Source organism: Poecilia reticulata, chromosome 1, assembly GCF_904066995.2.
Source record: "Poecilia reticulata chromosome 1, P_reticulata-male-v2, whole genome shotgun sequence".
NCBI classification, from domain to species: Eukaryota; Metazoa; Chordata; class Actinopteri; order Cyprinodontiformes; family Poeciliidae; genus Poecilia; species Poecilia reticulata.
Window position 1 is genome coordinate 1442467 of NC_088830.1, and position 12535 is coordinate 1455001.

Below are 12535 nucleotides of genomic sequence, written 5' to 3' on the forward strand. Positions count from 1 at the left end.
AACTTTGCCGAAACATGTTTTGAGTTTTCATGGTATCCGTAGTTCCCTACGCGCGTGCTTTCTCAGTGCTCAGCATAGGCACGCGCATATTTTGCCGCGTGAGCGGGGCGGAACGGCAAGAAGACGCAGGGGGAACCGTATCTGATGGGGAAACGCGGATTGACGTAACACCGGCTGCAGCTGGGGGTTGCTGTTGCGTGCGGCTTCCGTCTGGTCCTCACCTGCTGACCCGCTTCCTCCCAGGTTAGGCTGTGTTTCCACCCCTGGGTAAGCTACCTGCTATTTAGCTTTTGATTTCTTTTATCTTGATCCACCGTTAATGGGTTTTCTGTTTCAGGCAAAAATGAGAAACTCATTTTTTGATGTGCAGAAGTGACACAGTAATTTGAAGATTGAACAGGTAGTTTTAAGAATTTTAATTCTGTTCTGAGAAATGCACCCAAACTGTAAAATATTAATATTTAAATTTCCTTATCTTGAAATCCTTCAACTGTCACTCAGTGACTTTAGTGCAAGTATTTTGGGGGTGAGAGTCAAGAGGTCAAAAGAAAATAATATTAGCTCTGATGCCAAGCTTTATACTTCCAAGTATTACCAAAGTATTGAAACAAAAGCTAACGTGATCTTCACAGATTTAACTTGCATGCATGAACATTTCACACTCAAAGTAATTCAAATTAATTACTGATCCAAACTTGGAAAAAATTGCTTCTGCCATTAACAATAACTTTAATCACATGCAGTCTAAAGTAGACCAGAAATATAATCTATGCAGTCGTTGCTACAGAAACATTCATGGAAGTGTTGCATCTGGGAAAATTAAATGTTCCATATAGTAAAATGTCTAGCTGCAGTGCATGTACATAAAGAGCATGGCTCAGAAATGACACATTTCTTTATCAGTTGGTTAAAGTTATCTAACTTCAGTTAAAACCGTGAAAGGGACTCACACGTGATGCAGAAATGTGTTTCCTTCTCCTCCTCATGAACACGCAAACAGAGCAGAAACTTGATTTCAAAGACAGCAGCCGCATCCTGACAAGGACCAGGCCTACTGGGCTCTCAGCACCCTGAGCTAGCGCCTGCTAGTTAGCAGCCTTAGCTAGCGCACTGTGACTTTACTGTGTTGAGTTCAGGACACCACAGTTTCCTGAGCCACACTCAACTAACAGGAACAGAGTTAGAAGAAACTTGCTGCTGATGCTAAAGGATCAAGCAGCAATACAAACTAGATAATTATTTGTTTACATGACAAATAACAGTCTCCATTTACTGTAAACCCTGCTATTTATCACAATAACAAAATGAAAAACTCTCTAGACTACTCACTACTAATAGCACAATATTTAAAACCAATGCCCTGCGACAGACTGACGACCTGTCCAGGGTGACCCCGCCTCTCGCCCGGTACGTTAGCTGGAGATAGGCACCAGCAACCCTCCTGACCCCAGAGGGACAAGGGTGCAAGAAAATGGATGGATGGACGGATGGATTTAAAACCAAGTGTGGGATTTATGAAACGTCAATGAAGGGCGACTTCACAACTTTTATGATTTTGGATAACACTAGAATTGTTCTTTATTGAAGTTTCACAAATCAGATAAAGGTGTCACAAATCCCACACTTGGTTTTAAATATTCTGATATGAGTTGAGAATAATCTAGCCCAGATTTGAAGAGTCTAGGTGTTGTAGTTTTTTAGCTAGAGTAAATTAAATACGCTGATGGTAGTGAAAAATTTGGTGGAATTGCCCTTTAGCCATTTCCCAAATTGGAAACAGCAATTGGAAACCAACTTCAGTTTCATCCAAGCAAGAGGGGCTAACATACAGTTCTCTTAATGTATAAGAAATCTATGGTCGGCATAAAATTAATCTCAAATGCATAATTCAAACAAATATTCTCATAAATGATGGTGGCGTTGGCTGTAGGTGTTTGCTTTGCAATCAGTGGGTCACCAGATCGATGCCTGGTCCACTGCTGAGATTTCAGTTTGGTGCATTAATAAAAAAGAAACCAAAATATCACACCAGCATTCTGTTCTTTGTAAAAATTACTTTTGCAGTCTTGTTTACGGTTTTACATTGTAGATATAAATATCAGTAAAAATTTTAATTTTGGCTGATTAGTACTGTTAAGTTTAGGGTAATTAACTGCTGGCAATATTACAATATTTTTCTATGAACTTTACAATTACTTATATTTTTACAATATATTTCTGTATTTTCTACATTCATGACTGTCAAAATTACTTAGGATAAATGTTTATTGAGTTATGATAATTCCACGTATTTTCTACGGTAGTATAATGCTTTGAATATTAAAGTCAGTTTCTGTTGGTCTTTTACCGTTTTTTTTACCATAGATTTACGGATTTTTTTTGCAGTTTTGACTTACTGTAATTCCATGTATTTTCTACGGTAACAAAATGTTTTGGATATTACGGTCAGTAACTGTTGGTCTTTTACCGTTTTTTACTGTAAATTTACTGAGTTTTTTTACAGTGTAGTTCTACATCTCCAATAGCTTTCTTTGATCCATTTGACAAACTGATAGGTCTTACTCCAATCATATCCTGTCCTGACTTAAATTTTAATATAACTTTGAAATCTTCCATCATTATTTTCTTTCTTATTTCAAATCTTTCTTCCTCACCCTCAAGAGATCTTTTACCAGCATTTAATCCCTTTTTAACCTTATTTCCCCCCTCCCCCTCTTCTATTTTCTACCATAGACCATCCTATGTCCATATTTTCATCTTCCAAATGCCCCCCACTTCAACTAGTCATCTTGATCCACTCACAACCCAGATTATGCCACCTTTAAATTCAATTTAGTAGTTGCCAGATAACGTTTAAGCGCTTTCACTTTCAAAAGATCTGCGTTCTCTAATCAGCAACATCTGCCGAATCTCCTCTAGAAGTCCGTTTCCTCTATTTCCTGTCAACAAATACTTAAAAACAATTTTCCTGACATTTTCGCTTTTATTTCATTAGGTTTAGTAACTAGTATCTTATTTTAGACACTAGTTAAGACACTAGTTACTAAACCTAGTGTCTTATTTTATCTCCTGCTTGTGCAGCCACCCTATCGTGGTGGAGGGGTTTGAGTGTCCCAATGATCCTAGGAGCTATGCTGTCTGGGGCTTTATGCCCCTGGTCACCCAAGGGGTCACCCAAGGCGTCTGCCTTGGGTGACCCCCAAGGCAGACGTGAGGAACCAGACAAAGCACAGCCTGAAGACACCAATGATAAGGAATAACTTTGGATTTAGTGTTCCCTCCCCTGGAGGTGGGGCACGATGGCGAGTGCCTGGTGGCCGGGCTTTTACCCATGGAGCCCGGCCGGGCTCAGCCCGAAGAGGAAACATGGGTCCCCGACATGGGTCCCCCCTCCCATGGGCCCACAATCCGTGAGAAAGGCCAAGGAGGTCGGGTGCAGTGTGGGATGGGTGGCAGTCGAGGGAGGGTGCCCTGGCGGTCTGATCCTCGGCTGCAGAAGCTGGTGACGTGGAACGTCACCTCTCTGGTGGGGAAGGAACCGGAGCTAGTGTGTGAGGCTGAGAGGTTCCGGCTAGAAATAGTCGACGCATGGCTCTGGTTCTGGAACCAGTCTCCTTGAGAGGGCCAAGTGAGCGACGACTCAGGGTAAATAAAGCAGCTGGGATAAAGCACAATACTTTGACTAGTCTCTGTCCCACTCTGACATCAGGTCTCTTTGGTACCTCTATCACAAAATAGAAACAAAGAGGGAAAGTAACAATGTCCACCAGATTGCAAATCTTTTAAAATTTTACCTGTCAAGTTTTTAGTTTAAAATGAATCACAATTGCTCCTCTCCTCTCCTAAACTTATTTAACAAATTTGAACACATTAAAAAAAAAAAAAGAAAAATAATCGAACTTTTACACAGGAAAACATATTTTTTTATTTAATATTATTGTTTGTCTCCTACTAATATGTGTATTCTTAAGGCTATAAGTTTATTATTTTGTGGTCTCAGAAAACTGACACTAGAACCATGTTAACTGCTTTACTTTATTAAAGGCATGAAAACTCCAGTTTAAAATCTCAAAATTAATTTTCCATGTTAGTCAAATGTAATCTAAAAACTCCACACAAATAAACCTTTCATAAGCAATATGCACAGTTCTTGGTTCTTGTACAGCTTTTATACTTTGTCGTGTGTGGGAGGAAGAGAGAGATTAATGATGATGATGTGTGTGACGTCATGGCGTTTCTATCACCGCCATCTGCTTCTTATAGTAGGCAAACACCAGCCGGGGTTTGTGTTAATTTCATATCTTGGAAGCTTGAAAGCAAACTTATTGAACACTTTTACCTCCGACTTCTTGTCCTCTTGTATTGACATACCACTTAAAAATTGTGCAGGTGCATTATGAAATCTGAGTTCTAGATAAGTGCCATTCAAAGTATGAGACCAGTCAACCTTTGTTTAGATTTTACCACATCTACTTTATAAAAATACATTTCAGGCATTTTAAACAATGATGAATTATTTTCATATAATGTAGCTCATATAAAACAATATTTGATCAAAGTTTATATAAAAGTGTCCTCATAAATCTTATGAAACCTCTGGATTGGTTTAAAGTTGGTGAAGTTTTAATCTTCTGTGGAAGTAACATAAAATTCAGATCTATACAACAAAGCAAGATTAAAGGAATGGAAATGAAAACGTGCCTAATATGTATAGAGGACATCTGGAGGAACCAGGTATGGTACTTTTACACATTCAAATTAAAAGATAACATGTGCATTACAAAAGTTAAAGTTAGGTACAGTAGATACTGTAGAACATAATACATAAGAACATTTAAATTCTTTTACAGCTTTTGTTTTTTTCCTATTGCATGACAAAATCATCAGTTGCTCATCTGGCCACCCTTTTGGAAACTTTCTGGGAGAAACTACTCAAAACATTCAAACATTCATGTGTAACTTCTGTATTCTGTATTATAGTAATACTCAAATTTTATGTAGCCAGTCTTGAAATCATAATCTGTTCAGTTGCTTCTCGAGGATCCCACATCAATAAGAACAGACACCAGTGGTGACCAACATCTTTAATTTGAACAAAAATACATTGATTTAAATGCACCACACAAAGTTGGGTGCAAAGTTCTGTGTAAAAACTTACATACATAATAATTGAAGTGAAATTGCAAACAGCTCTGAGTCTGTTGATGCACACTTTCACTGACCCTTTTAACACCTCAGCAGAAGATGTTTGTGTGTTTAGACACTAATGACATTATACTTGTCACCACCAATGATTTACCGTGTGTGTGTGTGTGTGTGTGTGTGTGTGTGTGTGTGTGTGTGTGTGTGTGTGTGTGTGTGTGTGTGTGTGTGTGTGTGTGTGTGTGTGTGTGTGTGTGTGTCACCACGGACTCTGGCCCGTGTGAGCATCTGCTGTAGTCCTCAGCCATACAGTACACTCCATTATCCCCTGGCAGAGTGTGTGTGTCAGCCCTGCAGCTGCTACATTAGGGTGATGTGTTTAATCATCAATTCAGCTAAGGAACTGCCCTCTCCAGCTGTACAGCTATCAGCCTGTGTCAGGGTTTGCATTTACGCAAAGGTCAGCTTGTAGCTCAGCCAAGAAGGAGATATTCACCTGAAGAAGAGAGTTTAAAGGTTCAAAGTTTACATGCTGCTTGTAACTTTTTAATCTTAATTCTGCATGTGTAAAGCTTGTACCCAGGAGGTGCACTAAAAGGGGACAAAAAGAAAACATTTGTCATATTTGTAATTGTTGAAACTACTGAGGATGCCTAATTTCACCATCAACTTCTACGCCCGGTCCCAGTCCTTCAGCATCTCCGATATTATTGTCATCGCAACATATTTTCTACTGAACCTCGCTGTTGGAATCTGGGTAAGAGTCATTCTTAGTTGATTATGCTTCTATGTTTTGTTATTATCACACACTGTCCACAAAAATTGTTGTTTCTGTCAGTCATCATGCAGGGTGAGCAGAAATACCCTAAGTGGATATTTCCTGGCTGGAAGGGACATGGCCTGGTGGCCGGTGAGTTTGTCTCTGAGATCCTTTTTGAATATTATTTTAACAAAGATTATTCCTATTTTTAATTTGGGAAAATTGATACACTTTTATATCAGCATGCTGTCACATATGTGTTCATTGGTGATTTTTGTATTAGTTTGATAAAGTCTTGGATTTTATTTTGGAACATATCTTAGCAACTAATGAACAGTTAACAGTTTTAATGAATCCACAATAGAAGGTTAGTCAGCATCATGGGTCTTTTTAGGGTCATGCCACAGCAGATTTTAAATTTGCATGCTAACTTTGAACTTAAGGTTGTGATTTGATGACCAGATTTCTGCTGAATTCAGCAGAAAACCAGATTTCACCAAAGAGCTCTTCCATGGACACCATTTTTGCCCCGTTTTGAGGCTTATCTCAAACACTGACCTAACCTGAGACATGAGATTTGCTGTTGTTCTGTGTCATTTCTTTAATCTGTGGATGACGCCTCTCACTGTGGCTGGGTGAGTCCTGAAGCTCATGGTTCTGATTCTGTGGTGGAGAATTTGTGAAGGAAAATAAAAGAACTAGGTTGCTCTTTTCTAAACTAAGCAGTCTATCATTATAAATACTAGTGAACCCCTACAAATTGCTTTATCATGCAAAGTTATGTTATTTGGTTTTGGAAAAACACCAGTCTTTGTGCCATCAAAAGGTTTTCTTTATCAGGAAAAAAAGCATGTTATCAAGGCTAGACAAGTTTATTTGTACAATGTATTTCAGCAATTAAATGAAAATATAAAACGTCAGACAAATATTACAATGCAGTGTTGTAATCAAGAAGTAATGGAAATTTGGAATATAGAATATAAATCAACGATGTTCCAGTTATTAGGAATTTAATGCAACTCTAATCAAATTAGTTTTAGTCTTCATTTAAAATAACTATTTTTCAGCATTTTTGCAAATTTCTGGAAGTTAGTTTCAGATGATCAAATCTTATAAACAGCATTGCTTTGTCTAGTCATAAAATGTCCTGTCTGCATACTGGATTTATCAAACAGTGACATCAAATGAAGTAACATGATGAAATGATGAAAGAATAAATTTGAATGGGAAGATTCAAACTGCCTGTACTCTCAAAACCACTACAATTTTAACTTCTATGCTCAACTCATTCAACTCAGGTTAAAAAATGTCCTACTCCAAAGATGTTTGGGCATCGAACATAACGGGCATCAAACTGTCTAGTTAATTAGTTATTTATTTACACACAAAAATCCCAACTCCCAACAGATCCACCAGGAAATAAATGAAATGTCCTGGTGAGTCAGTCCTAGCTCAAAGGGCTTATTATAAATCCTACCACAGAAGTATTAACTTACTTATTAAGTACATAGGAGACATTAGTTGAACCTGTAGCTACACTGCCCTTCTCTGGCAGGTCTTGTGTGAAATCTGTCCCTAGTGTCAGGAGCGCATTGCAGCCAGAGAGGCAGATATGACAGATCTGACCATTTTCAAGACGCTTCTGATCCATTTTTCCGTAAAAACAACTCATATAATCATGTCAACATTGTAACATTCAGTTTTAATCAACTGCTGTTTAAAAAAGTAGCAATAACAAAATCGTAAAAATAAATAAACGAGGTCTTGTGTGGACGTCTTCTTATCCTCTTTTGTGTTGTTTTTTCATTGCCTAGAGAATCAGTCTTTTTCCTACTTTTGTCACTCAAGCCTGACAACAAAGTAAGTCACCAAACACAGTTTTCCAACACATTGTGTGAATTTATAATATTATCACACATAACAATCATTGAGAATTTGGAAATGGTTGCTCTTTATTTGACAAAGCAATGAGGAGTACGGGGGATATTTCAACTACCAAATAATCTGTTCCTTCTCCATCTCATAGGAACAAATTCATTTACCAACAAGTCTTTAGCTGTGCTTATTCCTCTAATTATCAACAACCATATATTTTAGCCACCTGAAATAATCTGTTCCCTCCAAAGGAGCTAATTAAATTGCCAGCAACTCTTTAACTGTGCTTATTCCTCTAATAATCAACAATAAATCCTGCAAGTTTGAAAACATTTGCTCAATTTTGCCAACGTTATGAGGAGGGACTCATATATTTTAGCTGTCTCAAATAACCTATTGTTTGTAGGGGGGAACAGATTATTTCAGGTGGCTAAAATATTTGGTTCCCCCATCATAACTCTTTCAAATAAACAGCAAATATATAAATAAATAATATAATAAATTATATATAAATAAAAGAATTAATAAATATCCAACATAATAAGAAATAAAATAATTACCGACTGCAGTGAAGTTAGTTTTGAGATGGATATTCTATTTTCCAATATCCGCCGAGCAAGCGGCGTTTAGCTCAAGGTTGATCCGATTTATAAACGCTAATTTCGGCCAGCCGTTCTCTAACTCCCTCCTCAAGCGCTCGGAGGTTCACTTCACTGCAGTCGGTAACACAATAAAACCACCGGGATACAGTTTGTTTTGGTCTGTGGCCTGTTAAGATGGAGCGACTGCACCTAAACGCCCCACAACGTCTGACGCAGTGACGTTGGTTCCAAAGCTCCATTGGTCAATAGTAGACATAGAAGGCAGCTCTCCTCTATGGAGGACCAAAACTGACATAATAAGAAATAAAAGAATAAATAAATATCGGACGTAAGTAAATAAAAGAATAAATATATAAATAAAAGAATAAATATGTATCCAACATAATAATAAATTAAAGAGTCAATATAAAAATAAAAGTAGAAATATAAATAAAAGAATAAATATGTATCCAACATAATAATAAATTAAAGAATCAATATTAAAAAAAAGTAGAAATATAAATAAAAGAATAAATATATATTTCCATTTGCTGTATTGTTTTCTGTATTTATTTTTGTATTATTTCCTCGCTGTATTTCTGCTTCGTCGGTATGCTAATGAGGTGGGCTGGCTTCTACGTCCAGCTCTTCTACTATTGGTCAATAAACAGGAAAGAGAACGATCCGTGTGCAGATTGATTGTGAATGCCTGCCTTCTTGACGCTTTCGGCCTCAGTTCAACAGTCCTCGGAAAACCTGACTGAAAAATTCACGAATACTCATTATCTTAAAGATACAATAACAGGTAAGGTTAATAACAGCATTTAAGTCTTAGATAGCTGTTATTACTCATTGTCAATCCACTATTCTATGACTGTATATAATAAACAGCCTCCGATCGGAGAGTAAACCAGCTAGCAGCAGCTTTAGCCACAGTTAAGAAAAATATACACCACTCTGTCAGTTCTGTAACGTTTAGAGATTCACTTTATTTATCAACTTTAATAATACAGCATTTAAGTGTTAGATAACCATCATTACTCATTGTCAATCCACCATTCTCTGACTGTGTATATAATAAACAGCCTCCGATCGGAGAGTAAACCAGCTAGCAGCAGCTTTAGCCAGTTAGGAAACATACACGTACACCGCTGCCTTTCAGTGCTGTGTTGTTAAGTTTCACTAAAATCACTTACATCTTCCAAAACTGTTGTTTAGAAAAGCATTTTAAATACTAATTTAAGCACCATCTGCCAAATAATTTACATATTCTGATGTGATTCATAATTTCTCCATTTGTTTTGTTGTCCATCTTTCTCAACAGTAGCCGACCAACAACCTGCCATATCTGGGATGGTCTTGTTCCTCTGTCCATGGCAGATTCAGTCAATCAGCTGTTGGACATCTGCTGCCTAGTCAAAGTATCCTGGGCCTCTTGATTTAAAAGGACAAACCAGTACAGAGCAAGTCACACTTGTTGGATGAACACTCACTACTGCTAGCAGCTGTTAGAAATGAAATCTTTGTGTATCTATTGTGTAGTTAATATCTATATGTATCTATTAATAAATGAATTGATGTGTAGAGTTCTGTAAAAACTATTGTAAATAGCTTCTCTTGAGTAATTCTACATATGTGCAACTTTTACATTTAAATTGCTTCTTTTTGTAAATTTTACACATCTGGCAACAAAGTATGTGGAAGAGAGGAAATGCTCAAATTAAAGCTGCCATTGTGGAACAAAGACATAAGGTTTGTGGCTGTTTCTTTAAAACATCTATTTAATAATTATATTAAACACTTTACATGGTTACTACATTACACAAACATAATTACCACAGTTAATAATTTAAGTCATTGATAGAGAAAATGTATTTACAAAAGACATACATTTTATTTCAACAGTATGTACTCAGGGTTTACAACTTAAGAAGACGTCCATGTTGGGTCCTTGGCGGGTGCCAGTCTGCAGTGAACTGGTGCCAGTCTGCAGTGAACTGGTGTCAGTCTGCAGTGAACTGGTGTCAGTCTGCAGTGAACTGGTTCCAGTCTGCAGTGAACTGGTGCCAGTCTGCAGTGAACTGGTGTCAGTCTGCAGTGAACTGGTGCCAGTCTGCAGTGAACTGGTGCCAGTCTGCAGTGAACTGGTGCCAGTCTGCAGTGAACTGGTGCCAGTCTGCAGTGAACTGGTGTCAGTCTGCAGTGAACTGGTGCCAGTCTGCAGTGAACTGGTGCCAGTCTGCAGTGAACTGGTGCCAGTCTGCAGTGAACTGGTGCCAGTCTGCAGTGAACTGGTGCCAGTCTGCAGTGAACTGGTGCCAGTCTGCAGTGAACTGGTGTCAGTCTGCAGTGAACTGGTGTCAGTCTGCAGTGAACTGGTGCCAGTCTGCAGTGAACTGGTTCCAGTCTGCAGTGAACTGGTGTCAGTCTGCAGTGAACTGGTGTCAGTCTGCAGTGAACTGGTGTCAGTCTGCAGTGAACTGGTGTCAGTCTGCAGTGAACTGGTGTCAGTCTGCAGTGAACTGGTTCCAGTCTGCAGTGAACTGGTGTCAGTCTGCAGTGAACTGGTGTCAGTCTGCAGTGAACTGGTTCCAGTCTGCAGTGAACTGGTGTCAGTCTGCAGTGAACTGGTGTCAGTCAGCAGTGAACTGGTGCCAGTCTGCAGTGAACTGGTTCCAGTCTGCAGTGAACTGGTGTCAGTCTGCAGTGAACTGGTGTCAGTCTGCAGTGAACTGGTTCCAGTCTGCAGTGAACTGGTGTCAGTCTGCAGTGAACTGGTGTCAGTCTGCAGTGAACTGGTGTCAGTCTGCAGTGAACTAGTTCCAGTCTGCAGTGAACTGGTGTCAGTCTGCAGTGAACTGGTTCCAGTCTGCAGTGAACTGGTGCCAGTCTGCAGTGAACTGGTGCCAGTCTGCAGTGAACTGGTGCCAGTCTGCAGTGAACTGGTGCCAGTCTGCAGTGAACTGGTGCCAGTCTGCAGTGAACTGGTGCCAGTCTGCAGTGAACTGGTTCCAGTCTGCAGTGAACTGGTGCCAGTCTGCAGTGAACTGGTGCCAGTCTGCAGTGAACTGGTGCCAGTCTGCAGTGAACTGGTGTCAGTCTGCAGTGAACTGGTGTCAGTCTGCAGTGAACTGGTGCCAGTCTGCAGTGAACTGGTTCCAGTCTGCAGTGAACTGGTGTCAGTCTGCAGTGAACTGGTGTCAGTCTGCAGTGAACTGGTGTCAGTCTGCAGTGAACTGGTTCCAGTCTGCAGTGAACTGGTGTCAGTCTGCAGTGAACTGGTGTCAGTCTGCAGTGAACTGGTTCCAGTCTGCAGTGAACTGGTGTCAGTCTGCAGTGAACTGGTGTCAGTCTGCAGTGAACTGGTTCCAGTCTGCAGTGAACTGGTGTCAGTCAGTCTGCAGTGAACTGGTGTCAGTCTGCAGTGAACTGGTGCCAGTCTGCAGTGAACTGGTGCCAGTCTGCAGTGAACTGGTGCCAGTCTGCAGTGAACTGGTGCCAGTCTGCAGTGAACTGGTGCCAGTCTGCAGTGAACTGGTGTCAGTCTGCAGTGAACTGGTGTCAGTCTGCAGTGAACTGGTGTCAGTCTGCAGTGAACTGGTGCCAGTCTGCAGTGAACTGGTTCCAGTCTGCAGTGAACTGGTGTCAGTCTGCAGTGAACTGGTGTCAGTCTGCAGTGAACTGGTGTCAGTCTGCAGTGAACTGGTTCCAGTCTGCAGTGAACTGGTGTCAGTCTGCAGTGAACTGGTGTCAGTCTGCAGTGAACTGGTGCCAGTCTGCAGTGAACTGGTGCCAGTCTGCAGTGAACTGGTGCCAGTCTGCAGTGAACTGGTGCCAGTCTGCAGTGAACTGGTGGATGACAGAGACGATGCTATACTGTAGTGAGCAGTTGAAGCAGAAGTCCCACCATGTGATCCACAGGGTTTTCCCACTTGAGCACAAACTTCATGCACTTCGTTTCCACAGCAGAATCAAGTGTAACCTGTTAAAAGGGATATAAAGTTATTATTCCTATGTTATCAATTTTCTACTGCCAAGTCTACGAGAGAGAGATAATCAAATTTCTCCAATGAAATGTTATATATATATATATATATATATATATATATATATATATATATATATATATATATATATATATATATCTAAAACAGCGTCTTCCTCCTCATGTCTTGAT

General features: G+C 39.7%; 1 protein-coding gene across 3 annotated transcripts in view; it reads left to right on the forward strand.

Moving 5' to 3' along the window:
- Nucleotides 1-4951: 4951 nt before the first annotated feature.
- Nucleotides 4952-12535, forward strand: part of slc5a10 (solute carrier family 5 member 10) — a 73491-nt gene continuing 65907 nt past the window's right edge. Inside the window, exons 1-2 of one of the 3 annotated variants that reach the window (XM_081607361.1) lie at nucleotides 4952-5899; nucleotides 5981-6052. In XM_081607361.1, the coding sequence (XP_081463487.1) occupies nucleotides 5792-5899; nucleotides 5981-6052 (180 nt within the window). In that variant the 5' untranslated portion in view covers nucleotides 4952-5791. The remainder of the gene's footprint in view (nucleotides 5900-5980; nucleotides 6053-12535) is intronic. The other 2 variants (XM_081607303.1, XM_081607324.1) reach the window with 2 other exon arrangements.